The 21,149-nt window shown below is 47.3% G+C and overlaps 1 protein-coding gene across 1 annotated transcript in view; it reads left to right on the plus strand.

Annotated features, from left to right (window-relative positions):
- Positions 1–21,149, plus strand: part of ABCA12 (ATP binding cassette subfamily A member 12) — a 615,834-nt gene that overhangs the window by 241,353 nt on the left and 353,332 nt on the right. The window contains exons 11-15 of the mRNA XM_029607914.1: positions 325–818; positions 1,174–1,658; positions 1,800–2,469; positions 13,414–13,529; positions 18,072–18,227. Coding sequence (XP_029463774.1) covers positions 325–818; positions 1,174–1,658; positions 1,800–2,469; positions 13,414–13,529; positions 18,072–18,227 — 1,921 coding nt within the window. The remainder of the gene's footprint in view (positions 1–324; positions 819–1,173; positions 1,659–1,799; positions 2,470–13,413; positions 13,530–18,071; positions 18,228–21,149) is intronic.

The following is a 21,149-nucleotide window of genomic DNA, read 5'->3' on the forward strand; positions in this document are numbered from 1 at the left end:
CAGATCCACCTCCGCCTCCTGCGGACGCCCCAAAGGATCCGCATGTGGATTTTTCTCTGCCTGCTCCTCCCCTGGAGGGGGATGATCCCCGGATTCTCTGTCTCTTTCAGCGGGAAGAGCTTGAACCACTTATTCGATTTATTCTGCAGGAATTGGGTATCGATGCCCCCCAGAGGATACAGTGACAGCCGCAATGCCGGCAAATGCGGAGCCAGTCCTGGTGGGGCTTAGGGCTCTTCCACGTACGTTCCCTTTCCATCCCATGCATAAGCTGTTTCTTTTACGGGAATGAGAAGCTCCAGAGATGGGTCTCCGAGTTGGTAGGGCTATGGACAAGCTCTATCCACTCCCCGAGGATTGCCTGGACATGCTGAAGATTCCCAAAGTGGATTCTTCTGTATCTGCAGACACCAAGCACACCACAATCCCAGTGGTGGGTGCCACAGCTCTGAAGGATGTCCAAGACCGCAAGCTTGAATTTTTCCTTAAGCAGATCTTTGAAGTCTTAGCCTTGGGAGTTAGGGTGATGATCTGCAGCAGTCTCAAGCAACGGGCAAGTCTTAGTGTGTCCAACAGTTACTCAGCGGAGGCTGAGCAGGCGAAGCATTTAGAAGGCGCCATTGCATATGGTATGGATGCCTTCTATGACTTGCTTCGCATCCAGGCCAAGGCAGTGGTCTCCGCGGTGTCGGCCAGACACCTCCTCTGGCTGCGTAACTGGTCCACAGACTCTTCTTCCAAGGCCGAGCTGGGCACACTCCCCTTCAAGGGCAAGTTGCTTTTTGTAGAGGACCTAGAACAGCTTATTAAATCCTTGGGTGAGAACAAGGTCTGCAAGCTGCCAGAGGACCGTCCTAAACAATCTAAGTTGTTTTTCCCGACACGTATCCGCTTCTGGGGGCAATGCCAGTACAACAGCAGGGTGTAGGGCTCCTTCCCAAGAGGGACTACTTCCAGGTCGCAGTCTTGGTCTCATTCCTTTCAGGGCCGTCGGGCCTTCAGAGAGGGTAATCAGCAACATCAGTCCACCAAGTCAGCAACCCAATGAGATCCAGCCGGTCCATTGCTCCGTGCGAAACTTAGGTGGATGTCTCTCTCAGTTTCGTGAGGAATGGGCCCAAATTACGTTGGATCAGTGGGTCCTTGAAGTGATAGAACATGGCTACGCGTTAGAATTTGCCAGGGACCCACCGGATCTCCAGCTCATTTCTCCTTGCAGCCGACAAAAGAGGCCTGCTGTCTGTCAGACCTTCAACAGTCTCCAGCTTCTTGGAGCAATAGTGCCAGTCCCAGTGGAGGAGCAAGGCACTGGCCAGTATTCCATCTACTTCGTCGTACCAAAGAAGGGCAATTATTTTCGTCCAATCTTGGATCTCAAGAGGGTCAATCGTGCCCTCTGGGTGCCCCATTTTCGAATGGAAACCCTGAGAGCGGTCATTGCAGCGGTTCGTCCAGGCAAATATCTGGCCTCCCTAGACCTGACGGAGGCTTATTTTCACATCCCGATTCGCAAAGAGCATCAGCGATATCTCTGCTTCCACATCCTGGACCAACACTTCCAGTTCCAAGCTCTGTCCTTCGGCCTCGCCACTGCTCCCCACACTTTTACCAAGGTCATGGTGGTCGTGGCGGCCGCACTTTGCCGGGAAAGAATCCTAGTACACCCTTATCTGGAAGACTGGCTTGTGCAGGCCAAGTCTCCGACTCTCTGCAGGCTAGCCATCGACAGGGTCCTAGCTCTCCTCACCTCCCTCGGCTGGATAATCAACTTCCCCAAGAGCAATCTCCAGCCCTCCCAGGTCCTGGAATTCCTGGGAGCTCGCTTCGACACCCGAGTTGGGAAAGTGTTTCTCCCGGATGCTCGGGTGCTCAAGCTCATCGACCAAGTGAACAATCTTCTTTCTCTTTTGCTTCCCACGGTGTGGGATTATCTGCAAGTTCTGGGGACTATGGCCTCCACTATCGACAAGGTCCCCTGGGCCTTTCCGCATATCCGTCCATTACAGAAAATGTTGTTGTCCCATTGGAAGCCAGTGTCCGAACAGTTCCAGGTGACTCTACCACTCTCCAACTCTACCATCGCAGACATACAATGGTGGCTGTTGCCTGCACATCTCTTGAAGGGGATGCCCTTGCTGATGCCGCAGGTGGTCATAGTCATGACGGATGCCAGTCTCTCCGGATGGGGAGCCGTCTGTCAGTCCCAGACGACGCAGGGTTATTGGTCCCCAGCCCAGTCACGCTGGCACATCAATTGTCTGGAAGCTCTTGCAGTGTGCCTGGCCCTCAAGGCTTTCCTGCTGCTGATCCGCCGCAAGGCGGTGCGTGTCCTCTGTGACAACTCCACCATGGTAGCTTATATCAATTGTCAGGGAGGTACCAGGAGTCATCTGGTGGCACTGGAGACCAGCAAGCTCTTTACCTGGGTGGAATGGCACCTGGATCGTCTAGCGGCTTCCCATATAGCAGGCAAGGAGAACATATAAGCCGACTTCCGCAGTCGACAACACCTCAATCCCGGCGAGTTGGACTTGTCCGATGGAGCGATGGACCTGATTGTCCACCGGTGGGGTCCTCCTCACCTGGATCTGATGGCCACCCTGAGCAATGCCAAGGCTCCCAGATTCTTCAGTCGTTGGAGGGAGCATTGCTCAGAAGGCGTGGATGCTCTGGTCCTCCCTTGGCCTCTCGACGTTCTCCACTATGTGTTTCCTCCGTGGCCTCTCATGGTAAAGATTCTCAGATGAATAGAGCTACACCGGGGGCCGGTCATTCTCGTGGCACCCAAGTGGTCCCACAGACTGTGGTTCGTGGATCTGGTAAATCTGGCATCAGACGGTCCTCTTCGCCTCGGCCACCTCCCCCACCTCCTTCGGCAGGGTCCCGTATTTTTCGACCAGGCGGATCGCTTCTGTCTAGCGGCATGGCTTTGCTTTTGAACGGCGCAAATTGAGGAAAAAAGGCTATAGAGAAGAAGTGATCTCCAGTCTTCAGGCTCATAAGCAATCTATCTCTCTAGCCTATATCCGTGTTTGGAAGATTTTTGAAAATGCCTGTCCGGAATCAGGTGTCTCAGCTTGTTCGCCATCGGTTTCTATGATTCTCTCATTTCTTCAGAAGGGCCTCTCTAAGGGTCTTTCCTTCAGTTCATTGCGCGTTCACGTCTCCGCTCTCGGTTCCCTCTTGGGCACCATCAATGGTCATCTGGAGGCTTCTCACCCAGATGTCGTCCGTTTCCTCAAGGGCGCCAAGCATTTGAAGCCACCCGTCTGGGCCATTTGTCCTTCATGGAATCTCAACTTGGTTCTTCGGGCTCTGTTTGCAGCCCCGTTCGAACCCCTCTGTCAGGTTACCCTTAAGGATTTGACTCTCAAGACAGTTTTCCTGGTTTCTATCTGTTCCGCCAGATGGGTGTCGGAGATTCAATCGTTATCCTGTCGGGAGCCTTTCCTGCGGTTCTCTGATTCGGGAGTATCTCACAGAACTGTCCCTTCCTTCTTGCCAAAGGTTGTTTCTTCCTTTCATGTCAGTCGGTACAACATCCCTGAGGACATTGCGGGCCCCATGGGAAGTGATCTTCGCCTCCTCGACATGAAGTGTGTTTTACTCCGCTACCTTCAGGTTACCAATGACTGACCACCTCTTCATTCTGTGGAGTGGTCCGGCCATCCAGTGCTCCCTCCATGTGACAGGGGCCGGCCAATGGCACGAATACCCTGTCACATGGTAAGGGCAAAGGGCAAAGGGCCATCACCAGGTACCTGTAAAAAGTTTTTGGGGAGGTTCGGGAGGGTGGGGGAAGCTAAGGGATTAGTTTTAAAGGGTCGGGGTGGGTTTGGGGTTATTTTTGTGTGCCGTTTTTCCCGCCCTCCCCCAAAATGATAAGAGAACCCCCACGAACAATTTCGTGGGGTTTTCCTATCGTTTTGGGTGAGCCCCCGATTTATGACTATTTTGAAAATATCATACGATATTTTCAATCGTCTGAAGCCCGATTCACATCCCTATCTGACAGACTGTCTTGGCCTAGGCTGCCTGCATGCACAGCTTGGCACACAGCAGTGAGAACTCCTTTGCTCAATGCGGCCTGAGTAATTGACATCACATGACAGGAAGAGCATGCACAGCCTGGGCAGCTTGTCCTCTGCCTCCTCCACCCTGCACAGGGAGAGTGAGATCCTTCCAGGGTATGTAAGACGAGGGACTGTAGGGTGATCTGATATCCCGCCTCCTCTAAACAAGCAGCTGCCTGCTTTCTCTTAGCAGTCTAAGCAGTGGATGTTTTCCCCTTCTTCTCCTGCACAACATCATAACTCCATAGCTGTCCCTATTGATGTCAAAAGCCTACAATGTCAATCCTTTGATGACATGGGCAGGGACAGGCATGGAACTATAGGATGGTGAAAATATCTATTTAGTCAACTAAATTCCATTAAATGATGAGCAGGCTGGGTCAAATATTTCCATGCATGGCCAGTGTTTCCATTAGGCAAACTAGTTGGGTGCTTAGAGTGCCAAACTTTGAGGGGCAGCAAAATCTTGACAGCAAGAGACCAAGAGGGGTGCTGTGTGAAAACCAATTGTTACGATTCTGCCTTGGGCAGCTTCTCACCTCTCTTTTTTCCTTCTACGTGGCCCAGAGACTGCCAACTTTCCTGCTGCTGTGCCGCAGCAGAGAGCTGCCACCATGTCCTGCACGGTCCGGAGGCCACCATTGCTCCTTCCACGTGGCTGGAGCCGCTCGGGTGCTGCCTTGCAGCCATGGGGCTGCTGACAGTGTTCTCACACAGTCCGGAGGCCACCGTCTTTTCTCCAAGTGGCTGGGAGGCCGCCGACATCATCACCGCCATCTGCGGCAGGAAGCCACTGCTGCCCGGGTCTCCAGGTGGCCAGGAGGCCACTGATGCTGCTACTTCATGGCCCCTGGCTGCTGCCGGTGTTTCCATGTGTCAGGGAGCTTCATGGCCTAGTCCTGCTCCTGCTCCATCTTCAGTGGTAGGGATGCCGCTCTCGAAGGTCCTGCCCACTTCCTTCCTTAGGCGCAGGGCCATGCCACCTCTCTATTCTTAAAGGGCCAGCATGGGAGTAGTCCTCCTGTGATGTCATCGTGGGAGTCTCCTCTTTAGCCCTATAAAAAGGCCTGTCTTCATTGCTTCGTTGCCTTCGCAAGGAGCCAGTCCTCCTTAGGATTTCTCTTCAACTTGCTTCTCGTTGGCACTCTGTTCCATGTTGGAATTCCATGTCTTAGTCTTCATTAAGGTCTCTCGTCGGATCCTGTGTCTTGTCCATCCAGATCCTGATGTTCCTGATATTCCTGATGTTTCTTCCTTCAGAGTTCCTGAAGTCCTGATGTTCTACTCGTTGGATCTCTTCACGTCCTGATCTTCCATTATCCATATGTCCTTTGCTTTGGCAGTGTAAGCTTTCAGAGGATTCCGGCTTTTAATCCTCTAAGCTTCAGGTTCCATACTCCAAGTTCGCTCGAGCTCCGTGCCGAGCCTTTTACTCCGAGTCCCTGGATCCTGAGGGTCTTCTCCTGTATCCTATCTGGGTCTTTGGAGCCTCTTGCGTTTGCCTTGCCCACATGAATGAACTCTGCTTAACCTGTACTGTAGCATTGTGGTCCATGCCTTGCCTTGACTGGCTGTGGAGGGCACGGCTCGGTGCAGACCTCATCGGAGTCTTCGTCGTGGAACCTCCAAGTAACCTGAGTTGGGAACTACCAGCGAGGTCTGTGACCTGCCTTGATTGGCTGTGTATGGTGCGTGGTATGGCAGTACCTATTCAGAACTCTTGACTTGTGATTCTTTCTCAATTCTTCAAGTAACTCGAGTTCCGTCTCAGCCTTCAAGTAATCCTGAAGCTTCAAGTAACTTGTGACTCCGTCTGAGTCCTCTTCATATCTTGAATCTTCAGGCTCATTCTTCAAGTATCCTGAATCTCGTCTCATCCTTTAAGTATCCTGAGTCTCGTCTCAACCCTTCTAGTCTTTGTGTCAAGTCTTCAAGTATCCTGACTCTTCATGTGAATTCCTCACTTATTCTGAGTTTTCGTCTGAGTCTGATGTCTTCGCCCTTCAGCCTCTGTCCGTCCTATCTCATTTGCTGTGCCATATGGCAGGTCTGAAAGGGCTATCGAGTGGCCGGAGGGCTACCTCAGAGACCAACATTGCATTGCTGGGTCTCTTCTATGCGATCAGGTTCAGCAGAGGCCAGGGTACTGTATTTCCAGCCTGTGCTTGGACACTCCTCGCCTGCCTCAGTGCTTCCCGGAGCTCCTCTGCGGTTGCATTGTGGCCGAAGGGTACACAATCTACCAGAAATGGGACCGCCTCCAGAGTTCCCATAACACCAATATCACTAAAGGAGGGTGCATAACCAAAGGTTTGCCTAGGGTGTCAAATACTCTTGCACTGGCCCTGATCCCATGGGGCTGGTTTGGCCTGCTGACTTTAAAAGACCACCATTTCCTAAACAAGGTCCATATTTAAATGGTTTCATTCAGGATGTGTAGACCCTTGAAAAAATGCTTTTGACATTTTACTGATGGTTTCAGCTGCATAGATACTAGTGTCATCTGAGAAGAGGTATTCTTACTCTAGCAGAGATAAGGCATGATAGAAGGATAGTATGGAGGAAGTTTGCACTGCCACTGCTTATATTGTACCTGCTCAGTTAAATGGATAATGTAACTTAAAAGTATGCTATCAGTTTCACACTTACATTGCCACCCAGAGTAAATTGACAGGAATCATTTGTAAAGCATGTCGAAAAAAGGAAAATATACATTTAATTTATTTTTCTTCTATGTATTTCAGGTTGCCTCAGGGTTTAATACCAATTGACTCCATTCAGAAAATCAATAAGTACCTCACTTCAATGAATATCAGCACAAATGACTCATCATCATCGGTTTATCAAGGTTTTGTTTTCTTCTTTTTTCACTTATTTGTATTTTTGCTTAAATATTTTCAAACATATGTTGGCAGAAGATATCTCATTCAATTAACCATTGTAGGAAGATCCCTGGTTGGCTTGCTGGCTGCATTCGGGAAGCTATAATGCTAGGGTCCATCTGTCAGGGGGGTCGACCTCCAGGGCCCTTGGTGTGGCCATGTCCCTAGTCATTTGCATTAAACCTCAAATCACAAGTATAAATTCCTGCGCAGGGGTGTCTCCCAGGAGGGGAAAGAAGATCAACAAATATTGGGGTAGATTTTCAAAGGGTTACGCACGTAATTTACGTGCGTAACCCCGAAAACCTGCCCCTATTTTGCATAGGCTCGGTGATGTGCGCAAGCCTCAGGACGCGCGTATGTCCTGGGGCTTTGAAAAAGGGGCGGGAAGGGGGCGTGGTGCCAATCCGGGGGTGGTCCAGGGGTGGGACTGAGGCCTCCAGCACAGCGGCTGTGCCGGGAATGGCGCGCCGGCAGCTGGCTGGCGAGCGCAAGATAGGCCTGATAGAGGCAGGTGTAAAATGTTTAACAAGGTAGGGGGGGGATTTAGGTAGGGCTGGAGGGTGGGTTAGATAGGGGAAGGGAGGGGAAGGTGGGGGGGAGTGGAAGAAAAGTTCCCTCCGAGGCTGCTCCGATTTTGGAGCGGCCTTGGAGGGAACGGCCATCAGGCCTCCCCTAGGGCTCGGCACACGCAAGATGCACAAGTGTGCACCCCCTTGCGCGCGCCGACCCTGGATTTTATAACATGCGCGAGGCAGCGCACATGTTATAAAATTGGGTGTACATTTGTGCGCACCGGGTAGCACTCACAAATGTACCCCGTGCGCGCTTCTCTTAAAATCTACCCCTATATATATATATATATATATATATATATATATATATATATATATATTAGGGATGTGAATCGTTTTCCATATCGTCTTAACGATAGAAATCGTGTGGCAGGGCAAGAAAATCGTCTTAGGCACGATTTTTTAGTTAAAAAATCGTTAAAAATCGTTTTTTTCCGATTAGTGCGCACTAACTCGAGTTAGTGCGCACTAACTGGGAGTTAGTGCGCACTAACTGGGAGTTAGTGCGCACTAACTGAAAATGATACAATTTGACACTTTTCAGGTCAGTTAAGGTCAGTTTAGGAATGAATATGTATTCCTATTGGCTGCCCTCTTATTTATTCATGTTACCAAGTTTCCTACTGACAGTATATGGGGGATGGGAAATGGAAACAGTTGGTAGCTTGACAAAACAAGTAATGTGATCAGTCAATGTGACTAGAACTTGTGCCCTAACCCTGATACCAGGGGTATTGTGATCTTCCTGCACACAGTGCCCTATCCCTATTAATACCAGGAGTGTTGTGATCTTCCTGCACACAGTGCCCTATCCCTAATACCAGGGGTGTTGTGATCTTCCTGCACACAGTGCCCTATTCCTGATACTGGGGGTGTTGTGATCTTCCTGCACACAGTGCCCTATTCCTGATACCGGGGGTGTTGTGATCTTCTTGCACACATCCCGATATCAGGGATAGGGCACTGCATGCAGGAAGATCACAACACTCCTGGTATTAATAGGGATAGGGCACTGCATGCAGGAAGATCACAACACTCCTGGTATTAATAGGGATAGGGCACTGCATGCAGGAAGATCACAACACCCCTGGTATCAGGGATAGGGCACTGTGTGCAGGAAGATCACAATACCCCGGAGGAGTGAGGGTCAGGCAGCTCCCCCCTGTCTGTGAAGCCAGCCTCTCACTAGTAATGCAGGGAGGGAGCTGTCTCAGACTTCACCATCCTCCCCCCCCCCCTTACCCACACACCATTCACTAGCTGGGACATGGGGAAGTCAGGAGTGAGGGTCAGGCAGCTCCCCCCTGTCTGTGAAGCCAGCCTCTCACTAGTAATGCAGGGAGGGAGCTGTCTCAGACTTCACCATCCACCCCCCCCCCCCCCCTCACCCACACACCATTCACTAGCTGGGACATGGGGGAAGTCAGGAGTGAGGGACAGGCAGCTCCCCCCTGTCTGTGAAGCCAGCCTCTCACTAGTAATGCAGGGAGGGAGCTGTCTCAGTCTTCACCATCCTCCCCCCCCCCCCTCACCCACACACCATTCACTAGCTGGGACATGGGGGAAGTCAGGAGTGAGGGTCAGGCAGCTCCCCCCTGTCTGTGAAGCCAGCCTCTCACTAGTAATGCAGGGAGGGAGCTGTCTCAGACTTCACCATCCTCCCCCCCCCCCTCACCCACACACCATTCACTAGCTGGGACATGGGGGAAGTCAGGAGTGAGGGTCAGGCAGCTCCCCCCTGTCTGCGAAGCCAGCCTCTCACTAGTAATGCAGGGAGGGAGCTGTCTCAGACTTCACCATCCTCCCCCCCCCCCCTCACCCACACACCATTCACTAGCTGGGACATGGGGGAAGTCAGGAGTGAGGGTCAGGCAGCTCCCCCCTGTCTGTGAAGCCAGCCTCTCACTAGTAATGCAGGGAGGGAGCTGTCTCAGACTTCACCATCCACCCCCCCCCCCTCACCCACACACCATTCACTAGCTGGGACATGGGGGAAGTCAGGAGTGAGGGACAGGCAGCTCCCCCCTGTCTGTGAAGCCAGCCTCTCACTAGTAATGCAGGGAGGGAGCTGTCTCAGACTTCACCATCCACCCCCCCCCCTCACCCACAGACCATTCACTAGCTGGGACATGGGGGAAGTCAGGAGTGAGGGACAGGCAGCTCCCCCCTGTCTGTGAAGCCAGCCTCTCACTAGTAATGCAGGGAGGGAGCTGTCTCAGACTTCACCATCCACCCCCCCCCCCTCACCCACAGACCATTCACTAGCTGGGACATGGGGGAAGTCAGGAGTGAGGGACAGGCAGCTCCCCCCTGTCTGTGAAGCCAGCCTCTCACTAGTAATGCAGGGAGGGAGCTGTCTCAGACTTCACCATCCACCCCCCCCCCTCACCCACACACCATTCACTAGCTGGGACATGGGGGAAGTCAGGAGTGAGGGTCAGGCAGCTCCCCCCTGTCTGTGAAGCCAGCCTCTCACTAGTAATGCAGGGAGGGAGCTGTCTCAGACTTCACCATCCTCCCCCCCCCTCACCCACACACCATTCACTAGCTGGGACATGGGGGAAGTCAGGAGTGAGGGTCAGGCAGCTCCCCCCTGTCTGCGAAGCCAGCCTCTCACTAGTAATGCAGGGAGGGAGCTGTCTCAGACTTCACCATCCTCCCCCCCCCCCCTCACCCACACACCATTCACTAGCTGGGACATGGGGGAAGTCAGGAGTGAGGGTCAGGCAGCTCCCCCCTGTCTGTGAAGCCAGCCTCTCACTAGTAATGCAGGGAGGGAGCTGTCTCAGACTTCACCATCCCCCCCCCCCCCTCACCCACACACCATTCACTAGCTGGGACATGGGGGAAGTCAGGAGTGAGGGACAGGCAGCTCCCCCCTGTCTGTGAAGCCAGCCTCTCACTAGTAATGCAGGGAGGGAGCTGTCTCAGACTTCACCATCCTCCCCCCCCCCCTCACCCACACACCATTCACTAGCTGGGACATGGGGGAAGTCAGGAGTGAGGGTCAGGCAGCTCCCCCCTGTCTGTGAAGCCAGCCTCTCACTAGTAATGCAGGGAGGGAGCTGTCTCAGACTGGTATCAGGGTTAGGGCACTGTGTGCAGGAAGATCACAACACTCCTGGTATTAATAGGGATAGGGCACTGTAAGAGATGACTGTAGTAGATTGAATAAAGATCTGATGTTTCTGCTCTCCTCACACCAAACAAAAACAACACACAAGCAGAGAAGCCCTTCTTACAAAGCTGAGCTAGTGAGTTAAGTAGGAGGAAAAGTAAACATACTGGTGCCAGTGTGGCTACTTAAAAAATACACTTACCAACAATCAATTACATATATTTGAACTGTGTACAGTTCCAGCCAGGACCACCTTTCTAAAATGCACAGTGATTGGCAAATTCAACATGCACTAGCATTTCAGGTGCCTGCTAACAAAAATAATAAACAAACAAGTTCTAGTCACGTGAGTGCTGATCATTACATTACTTTTTTTGTCAAGCTTCCAACTGTTTCCATTTCACATCCCCCCAACCATATTGGTAACATCAATAGATAAGAGCACAGCCAGCCAATAGGAATACATACATACATATTCATTCCTAAGTGACCTTTACTGACCTGGGAAGTGTGAACACTTTGTTTCATTTTCTGTTGGTGTTCGTTAGTTTCCAGTTCCATTTCCCATCCCCCCAACCATCACCTCAGTGGTAACCTTGGTAATATCAATAGATAAGAGGGCAGCCAGCCAATAGGAACACATATTCATTCCTAACTGACCTTCAGTGACCTGGAAAGTGTTTATTTGTATCATTTTCAGTTAGTGCGCACTAAATCGAGTTAGTGCGCACTAATGGGGAGTTAGTGCGCACTAACTCGAGTTAGTGCGCACTAACACGATTTAACGATTTTTAACGATAAATCGTTAGAATTTCTATTGTATCGTGTTCTATAACGATTTAAGACGATATAAACATTATCGGACGATAATTTTAATCGTTGAAAAACGATTCACATCCCTAATATATATATATATAGCAAGCAAAAAATTTTTGGCAATTCTACTTCTACTAGTGCTAAAGCTTATATGCAAAAAACCCCCAACGTGCAGCCGTAGGAGACCATAAGCACTATTATTGTATTTAATGAATCAATTCAAATATGTAATGTTTCTTAGAAATGTAAATCTTTTATTGACGACTTTAACAAATATGCTAATAATTTAAGTGAAAAAATGTATTACAAAACATTAAATATTTCAAATATACTAGAATCTACTTTTAGTCCAATTAGTTATGACCCCCAGTCCTCTCCTATACCTATCCTCAATCTTACCCTAATCGAACTAGATATACCCTAACCTCATTGATGTTATAATAGGTCTGTAGATTCTAGTATATTTAAAATATTTAATGTTTTGTAATACATTTTTTCACTTAAATTATTAGCATATTTGTTAAAGTCGTCAATAAAAGATTTACATTTCTAAGAAACATTACATATTTGAATTGATTCATTAAATACAATAATAGTGCTTATGGTCTCCTACGGCTGCACGTTGGGGGGTTTTTGTATATATATATATATATATATATATACACACACACACACACACATATGTACATTTATTTATTTATTTACTTACTTACTTACTTACTTACTTATTTATTTGAAAGCTTTTTTATACCGGCATTAGTGTGAAACATCATATCGGTTTACATTAAACTGAAAGATAGAAAATTACATGGAACAGGGAGTGGGGAAACGAGGACTAAAGAGAAATACATAATAAATGTGTGTGTGTGTACATAAATATACACACACACACACACACACACACACACACACATTTTTCCACTCTCCACTCCACTGAAGAAAAAAAATCTCAAAGTCCAATACTGATGTTTAATAATAGTTTTACTTCAGTTTAAAAATCAAAATCCATGCAAGAACTGAAAAAATAAGAAACAGCATTAGGAATATCAATGTCAGAAAACCCACGGTCTCCTTATCCATAGTACTCCTCTTTGGTATTCTTCTCTCCCCTGTACCAGCATCCGGCTCCAATATTTCTTCCCCTTAAAAGATAGCATAGTCCCGTTGTAATTCCAGTATCCAAACACCTTGTTCAGAATCTAAGGAATCAAACAACTCCTAAAAGAATGTCCAAAAAATGTAAGCCTCTTCATTCTCGCTAGCGATTTTTTTAGCAAAGACAGAAAGGGAAAAAACAAACAAACCAGAGACCCAGCCCTATCTGATTTCAGTGTTTTCCCCTCTGGCAGGAACTGGTTCCACTCCAAACATCCAAAAGTAGAAAAATCCTCCAAGCTCCAAAATCTATTCTAGAGAGACAGCTCAACTATGAAGCAGAGAAAACCCCCTCTCCTCCTGGTCAGTCCACCTGGGGGTTGGCAAAGACCAAAGCAATTGCTCAAGGGAAATTTTATACTCTCCAGAAAACTCCCCAAAAGCCTCTCACAAAAAGGTGCGATTAAAGCAAGGGGAGGATTCCAAATATGCCAATCCCCCTACAACTATGCTAGAAAAATTGAGCAAACACCTTAGTGACAGGCAAAGCTGGGTCACACCGTGAAATGAATAATAGGCTAACTTTAATATTTATAATGACTACAATATTTGAAATAGTAAACTGTGATACACGGTTGTGGCAGATATGACTATTCTGGCCTGAGAGATTGAAATGTGCCAACAGAACGCAATCACAAATATTTCAGTGTCAATTTTGTCAATATTTTTGTTTACCTGTTTGTAGTTCCTCAATGCCAATCACATAATAATATAATTAGTTTATGGAAAGTGTAAGGTATAAGATAAAAATAATACTTTGTACTTTATTTCCTTCATTTTCTCCATCTCTACAGTTAAACAGCTGTTCCTAAATCCCAAGCAAGTTGAATTGGAACTGTTTAACTTAGGAATTTCCAGTGAAAGTATTCAGGCCATGATGAATGTGAACATCCCAGATGATAAATTCCAGGTAGGAGTTCAGCCAAGATTTCTTACCTTACATGGGGGCTTATTTACTGAAGTGCAGTATTTATTAGAGATGTGAATCGTGTCCTCGATCGTCTTAACGATCGATTTCGGCTGGGAGGGGGAGGGAATCGTATTGTTGCTGTTTGGGTGTTTGAAGTATCGTGAAAATCGTGAAAATCGTGAGCCGGCACACTAAAACCCCCTAAAACCCACCCCCGACCCTTTAAATTAAATCCCCCACCCTCCCGAACCCCCCCCAAATACCTTAAATTACCTGGGGGTCCAGCAGCAGTCCGAAACGGCAGCGGTCCGGAACTGCCTCCTGCAATTGAATTGTGTTGTCTTCAGCCGGCGCCATTTTTCAAAATGGCGGCGCAAAATGGCGGCGGCCATAGACCAACACGATTCGACTGCAGGAGGTCATTCCGGACCCCCGCTGGACTTTTGGCAAGTCTTGTGGGGGTCAGGAGGCCCCCCCAAGCTGGCCAAAAGTCCCTGGGGGTCCAACGGGGGTCCGGAAAACGATCTCCTGCCGCAAATTGTTTTCCGTACGGAAAATAGCGCCGGCAGGAGATCGACTGCAGGAGGTCGTTCAGCGGGGGGTTCCGGACCGCCGCTGAACGACCTCCTGCAGTCGATCTCCTGCCGGCGCCATTTTCCGTACGGAAAACGATTTGCGGCAGGAGATCGTTTTCCGGACCCCCGCTGGACCCCCAGGGACTTTTGGCCAGCTTGGGGGGGCCTCCTGACCCCCATAAGACTTGCCAAAAGTCCAGCGGGGGTCCGGAACGATCTCCTGCAGTCGAATCGTGTTGGTCTATGGCCGCCGCCATTTTGCGCCGCCATTTTGAAAAATGGCGCCGGCTAAAGACAACACAATTCAATTGCAGGAGGCCGTTCCGGACCGCTGCCGTTCCGGACCGCCGCTGGACCCCCAGGTAATTTAAGGCATTTGGGGGGGGTGTTCGGGAGGGTGGGGGATTTAATTTAAAGGGTCGGGGGTGGGTTTTAGGGGGTTTTAGTGTGCCGGTTTTCCTGCCCTCCCCCTTCCCCCGATTTACGATTTTTTGACGATAAATCGGGGGAATTGGTATTGTATCGTGGCCCTAAAGATTTTTGACGATTTAAAATATATCGGACGATATTTTAAATCGTCAAAAAACGATTCACATCCCTAGTATTTATACCGCAGGATTTTCTGAACTGCGGTACTAAATACTAGGGATGTGAATCGTTTTTCTGACGATTTTAAATATCGTGTACGATATTTAAAAATTTGTCACATTTCGGAGCCCCCCGAAACAGATAGGAACCCCATGAATGGTTTGTGTGGTTTTTGAATCGTTTTGGAGAAGGGGAGAAAGGGAACACATCCAAACCCCCTCCCTCCCAAACTCACCCCACCCCTTTAAAGATAATTCTTTAGAATCCCCCACCCTGCCGACCCCTCCCCCCAAACTTTCTTAAAATATCTGGTGGTCCAGCGGGGTTCCCGGGAGCGATCTCCGGCTCTTGGGCCATCGGCTGCCATTAAACAAAATGGCGCTGATGGCCCTTTGTACTTACCATGTGACATCTTTAAACATGGCGCGGGCCATCCATTGCTTCTACCATGTGACAGGGGCCGGCCAATGGCACCGGTAGCCCCTATCACATGGTAAGGGCAAAGGGCCATCGGCGCCATTTTGTTTACTGGCAGCCAATGGCCCAAGAGCCGGAGATGGCTCCCGGAAACCCCGCTGGACCACCAGGTACTTAAAGAAAGTTTTTTGGGGGGTCGGGAGGGTGAGGGATTCTAAAGAATTCGATTTTAAGGGTCAGGGCTCAGGTGCAGGCGATTAAAATGCAACCGATTAAAACGCCATGAAACGGAATGCTACGAATTGCGGGAACAAAAATTTCCCACGACCTGTGTATGATTCCGATTCCAGCTATGATTCCAGACCCGATTCACATCCCTACGAAATACTGCAGTTTATTAAATCTTGTAGTAGTTTTCTACATGTCCATGGCTGTGGCAGCATAAGAACATAAGATATGCCATACTGGGTCAGACTAAGGGTCCATCAAACTCAGTATCCTATTTCTAACAGTGGCCAAACCAAGTCACAAGTACCTGGCAAGTACCCAAATATTAAATAGATCACAAGCTACTATTGCTTATTAATTACTGTAATAGCAGTTTAGGGATTTATCCTCTAGGAACTTATCCAAACCTTTTTTAAACCCAGTTACACTAACTGCTGTAACCACATCCCTCTGGCAATGAATTCCAGAGCTTAACTATGCACTGAGTGAAAAAGACATGCTATTATGCCTCCACATCCTGGGGCTACCATGTTTTAAAGGGGCTCCCCAGCCCCAGAAGAGACCCCCCCCCCCCAATGTAGTTTTCAAAAAATCCTTGGTAGTGGGAAATCCCTATCCCAACCCCCTTCCTGCACGATGACCTATTGAAAAAATAAAAATTAGTTGGAAGTACCCTTAGGTCCCATCCCCCAGTTAAGAAGCACTGTCTCCTTGACAAAAAATCCCCCACTCCTGAAGTGGCCCGACAGCTTTTAGGGATGTGAATCGGGCTTTGGATGATTGAAAATATCGTACGATATTTTCAAAATAGTCATAAATCGGGGGCTCCCCCAAAACGATAAGAAAACCCCACAAAATTGTTCGTGGGGTTTCTCTTATCATTTTGGGGGACGGCGGGAAAAACGGCACACAAAAATAACCCCTAAACCCACCCCGACCCTTTAAAACTAATCCCTTAGCTTCCCCCACCCTCCCAACCCCCCCAAAAAAACATTTTACAGGTACCTAATGGTCCAGTGGGGGTCCCGGGAGTGATCTCCCGCTCCCGGGCCGTTGGCTGCCACTAATAAAAATGGAGCCGATGGCCCATTGGTCGGCCCCTGTCACATGGAAGGGAGCACTGGATGGCCGGCGCCATCTTTAAAAATGGTGTGGGCCATCCAGTGCTCCTACCATGTGACAGGGGCCAGCCAATGGCATGGATATCCTGTGACATGGTAAGGGCAAAGGCCATAGGCACCATTTTTATTAGTGGCAGCCGACGGCCCGAGAACGGGAGATCGCTCCCGGGGCCCCCACTGGACCACCAGGTACCTGTAAAAAGTTTTTTGGGGGGTCGGGAGGGTGGGGAAAGCTAAGGGATTAGTTTTAAAGGGTTGGGGTGGGTTTTTTGATTATCGGCTCGGGCGCAGCCGATAAACAAAATCGCGTTCGAGCCGGACGAAAAAAAAAACACGATGTGAATTGGAACCGGAATCAGAACCAATTCCGGTTCCGATTCACATCTTTAACAGCTTTACTTTAAATACTGGTAGTCTAGTGAGGCAAAGGAGTACCTAGGATCAACTAGCCCCATTTTGAAAAATGGCACCTGTGATACAGGAGTAAGTATGGGACACTACCAGGAATTTACGTAAACTTTGGGGGAAGTCTGGGAGGATGGGGAGCATTTCTTTTCTGCCACTGAGGCAAGGCTTCTTAATTGGGAATTGGGGCTTAAGGGGGCTAAAGACTAATGCCTATTTTCCCAACAGTGGAGGTGCGGGAGAGGCGCTGGGAAAGGGGGTACCATTTAAACACCAAGGATTTTTTTGAACTCTCTAGTTGGGGAATTTTGCTGGGGCCATGAGGCCTTTTTAAATTCTGGCTCTGGGAGTATGGGAATGCATATGATATTAGTGTTTTGATGCTCCGGGGGGAAATTAGCTACATCTCTTCAAGTACAGCTATCTTTCCAGAAGTAGTGCACTATGTGAAGCTTTTTTTGCTTACTGCACTACTCACTTGCAGGCCAATAAGTTGCTTTGCATGCATTTGCACATAAATAAACTCATTTGCACACCACTGTACTGTGTTTGAGGGCCAAGAAATAACACACGGAACATGCAAGTTCCATATGTTGTTACCATTTTTGCTGCACTAACAAATTTTGATGCTCCATAAAAACTGTTTACCCCTCTTTAACACTTCAGTGGCACAGCTTAGAAAATTGGCTCCTTAGACTCTTGTGATTTAAAAATAGACACCAAATAATTTTTAAAAGTAACAAATACATTTCCAATGAATGTGTGAATTTTTTTTAAATTGGAAGAAAACATTGGGAAAAATTGCATTTCCTTAAGAATATCATATAACATTATCCCAGTGTTCAGTTTTACTGATTACTCCAAAATTATTGAGCTGCTTGTCTACATATGAAACTTGGCATGTGTATATCTGTGATTCTCAAAGCTTTGTAATCAAATTATCCATAAGACCAGTGGTAATGTTAACAGAATCTGCTGTCAAACTTCTAGTATGCAAATTTTAAAAATGTATCTTCAGCCTTCAGTTACTTACTGTGTGTATTATTAAAATATAATCCCTTTCAGTTTTGTGCACAAACCTCACTGAATGAAGTCATAGGCAATGCATGTTTAGTAAACCCTCTGTTGTTCAGGCAATTGCATAACTTGAATCTATTCTTCTGAAATGGAGCTCATTATTAATTTTTACCTTGTTGTCCCTATTACAGATTACTTTTTGGTTTAATACACTACATGAGTGCCGATATAATAACTCCATAGTTCCTAAGCAGTTTCGGGAGTTCTGTAATACGACATCTATGCAAGGCTTCCAGATGGCAATCATCTTTTTACGGCACGTAGATGTTTTTACCTTTATTTATCGGGTATGTATTCCATATATTGAATAGAGACCAACTGTGCATATACTGGCAAATAGTGATTAGGAGAAAGCCTAGGTAGCCCCTCACTTAACCCTTCCTTTGCAAACATGAAATGCTATATACAAACTAGAGGTGGGCACAACTTTAAAAAAGATTTGAGAGTTTTCTAATTTTTGTCAACATGAAATTAATGTGTACAAGCAAGATCAAAGGGTGGATCTGTTCATATGCCCTTGATAAATGCAGTTTCTCATCCAGTTGGCCAGAAAAGAGCTCTTAACCATCCTGATAGGAGATAGGAGGGCCTCCCCCGGCTCATGCACTGTTTTCCTTCTGTGGGGGAGGGTGGAGCGTACAGGTATATCTGAATCTAGAGAAGGGTAACCTCCTTCTCTTCTACATAATCTTCCTCTTGAAAAAAGAAGTTTTTATGAATTTAGGAAGAGAATTTGTCCCTGCATTTGCATATTTCTTGCTGCTAGAAGAGTTTCTCCTAACCTACACAACCAGGAGGCATCTCTTAATTCAGACTGAAATCTTAAAATCTGTGCATTTTGATCATCTCAATCTATGGGGGTAATAACTGATAAATGAATAGATTAACTCAGTGGATCTCAGATTATGATACACTGATCACAAAATTTGAAATTAGTTCATTTCTAAGCCAAAGATTATTATTGGTATTAAAAACCATGTTTTAATATTTTTTTATCAACTTGCTGAGGTGGTGTAGTCTGAAGCCAGGGCAATTAATGCAGTAGCAAGGTAATTCAGATGGGTTCCATCTGGAAGAGTGGCCAAAAGTTTGTGCCCGCAATGGCCACATTCCCCTTGGGTTGAGCCCTTGTGTGCTGGTGGCTGTCAGGGCTTAGGTAGTAGGCCCCAAACTAGGACTAAACAGGAACACAATATGAAGCACAGGTGAACTGGGAATGGGAAGTCCAAGTGAGATGGAGAAGTGAGGAATATGCTGGAGTCAATGCAGCAAGATCAACTATGGAAGCAAGACTCAAATGAGGAGGCTGGAGATTGAGAACCAAACTCTGGCAACCTGCTGACTAAAAACCTGGAAATTTTATGAGGCCAGAGCAAGATAGCTACTAGCAGGAAGTGCAGCCAAGGAACTGGGAGGTCTCAAAGCCCACAGATGCTCCTGATGATGGGAGGCAAGAACTGCCTATCAAGCCTCACAGTAATCCCTCCTTTCAAGGATAGCCTCTGGATATCCCTTAGACTGTCTTGCATGAAAATTTCTTAGAAAACGAGGTGCATGAAGATCATTAGCATCAACACAGGACCTTTCCTCGGGACCATAACCCTTTAATTAACCAGATACTTTCTCTCTTATGGGATACACTAGAATCCAGAATATCCTCCACCTTGAATTTGGGTTGACCATTGATGAAAACTGGAGCTGCAAGTATCTGGGGTCTAGCAAAAGGATCTGATGTAGATGATTTCATTAAAGAAGCATGATATAAGGAAGGAATCTTGAGGGAGTCAGGAAACTGGAGATGAACATAAGAACATAAGAAAATGCCATACTGGGTCAGACGAAGGGTCCATTAAGCCCAGCATCCTGTTTCCAACAGTGGCCAATCCAGGCCATAAGAACCTGGCAAGTACCTAAAAACTAAGTCTATTCCATGTTACCATTGCTAATGGCAGTGGCTATTCTCTAAGTGAACTTAATAGCAGGTAATGGACTTCTCCTCCAAGAACTCATCCAATCCATTTTTAAACACCGCTATACTAACTGCACTAACCACATCCTCTGGCAACAAATTCCAGAGTTTAATTATGCGTTGAGTAAAACAGAACTTTCTCCGATTAGGTTTAAATGTGCCACATACTAACTTCATGGAGTGCCCCCTAGTCTTTCTACTATCCGAAAGAGTAAATAACTGATTCACATCTACCCGTTCTAGACCTCTCATAATTTTAAACATCTCTATCATATCCCCCCTCAGCCGTCTCTTCTCCAAGCTGAAAAGTCCTTACCTCTTTAGTCTTTCCTCATAAGGGAACTGTTCCATTCCCCTTATCATTTTGGTAGCCCTTCTCTGTACCTTCTCCATCGCAATTATATCTTTTTTGAGATGTGGCGACCAGAATTGTACACAGCATTCAAGGTGCGGACTCACCATGGAGCGATACAGAGGCATTATGACATTTTCCGTTTTATTCACCATTCCCTTTCTAATAATTCCCAACATTCTGTTTGCTTTTTTGACTGCCGCAGCACACTGAACCGACGATTTCAATGTGTTATCCACTATGATGCCTAGATCTCTTTCTTGGGTTGTACCACCTAATATGGAACCCAGCATTGTGTAATTATAGCATGAGTTATTTTTCCCTATATGCATCACTTTGCACTTATCCACATTAAATTTCATTTGTCATTTGGATGCCCAATTTTCCAGTCTCACAAGGTCTTCCTGCAATTTATTACAATCTGCTTGTGATTTAACTACTCTGAACAATTTTGTGTCATTATATAAGACTTGATTCTTTTGTAGTGTCATAAGGGCATACAAATTTAAGGCCTAGATTGGTGCAGGAAAGTTTCAAGCATCTGGTAGACAATCAGATTTTATCGCCCACCTGGTACTTTGGTTCTCATAGACAATGACGGTCTGTGAATTTCTTCTGCCAAGTTATGGTTCTCTCCGGATCACTGCGCACCTGCATTTAGGTTCTCTGGAAATTTGAGACCATAACATCAGTCACAGAAACTTCAGTAGTCACTGCAGAAGGGAAAGAAACAGAGTTGCAAAGAAGGAGGACATTCCTGTAGATTCACTGACATGTGTTATCAAGACAGCTCCGGTAAAGCTTCAAGGCTTTAAAACATAGACTGTATTTCTGCAGCTGGCTGCTCTCTGCAGGACTTGTAATGCAAGATTTAGTTCTCATGCTCCA

The sequence above is a fragment of the Rhinatrema bivittatum genome, chromosome 6 (genome assembly GCF_901001135.1).
Source record: "Rhinatrema bivittatum chromosome 6, aRhiBiv1.1, whole genome shotgun sequence".
In the NCBI taxonomy this organism is placed as follows: Eukaryota; Metazoa; Chordata; class Amphibia; order Gymnophiona; family Rhinatrematidae; genus Rhinatrema; species Rhinatrema bivittatum.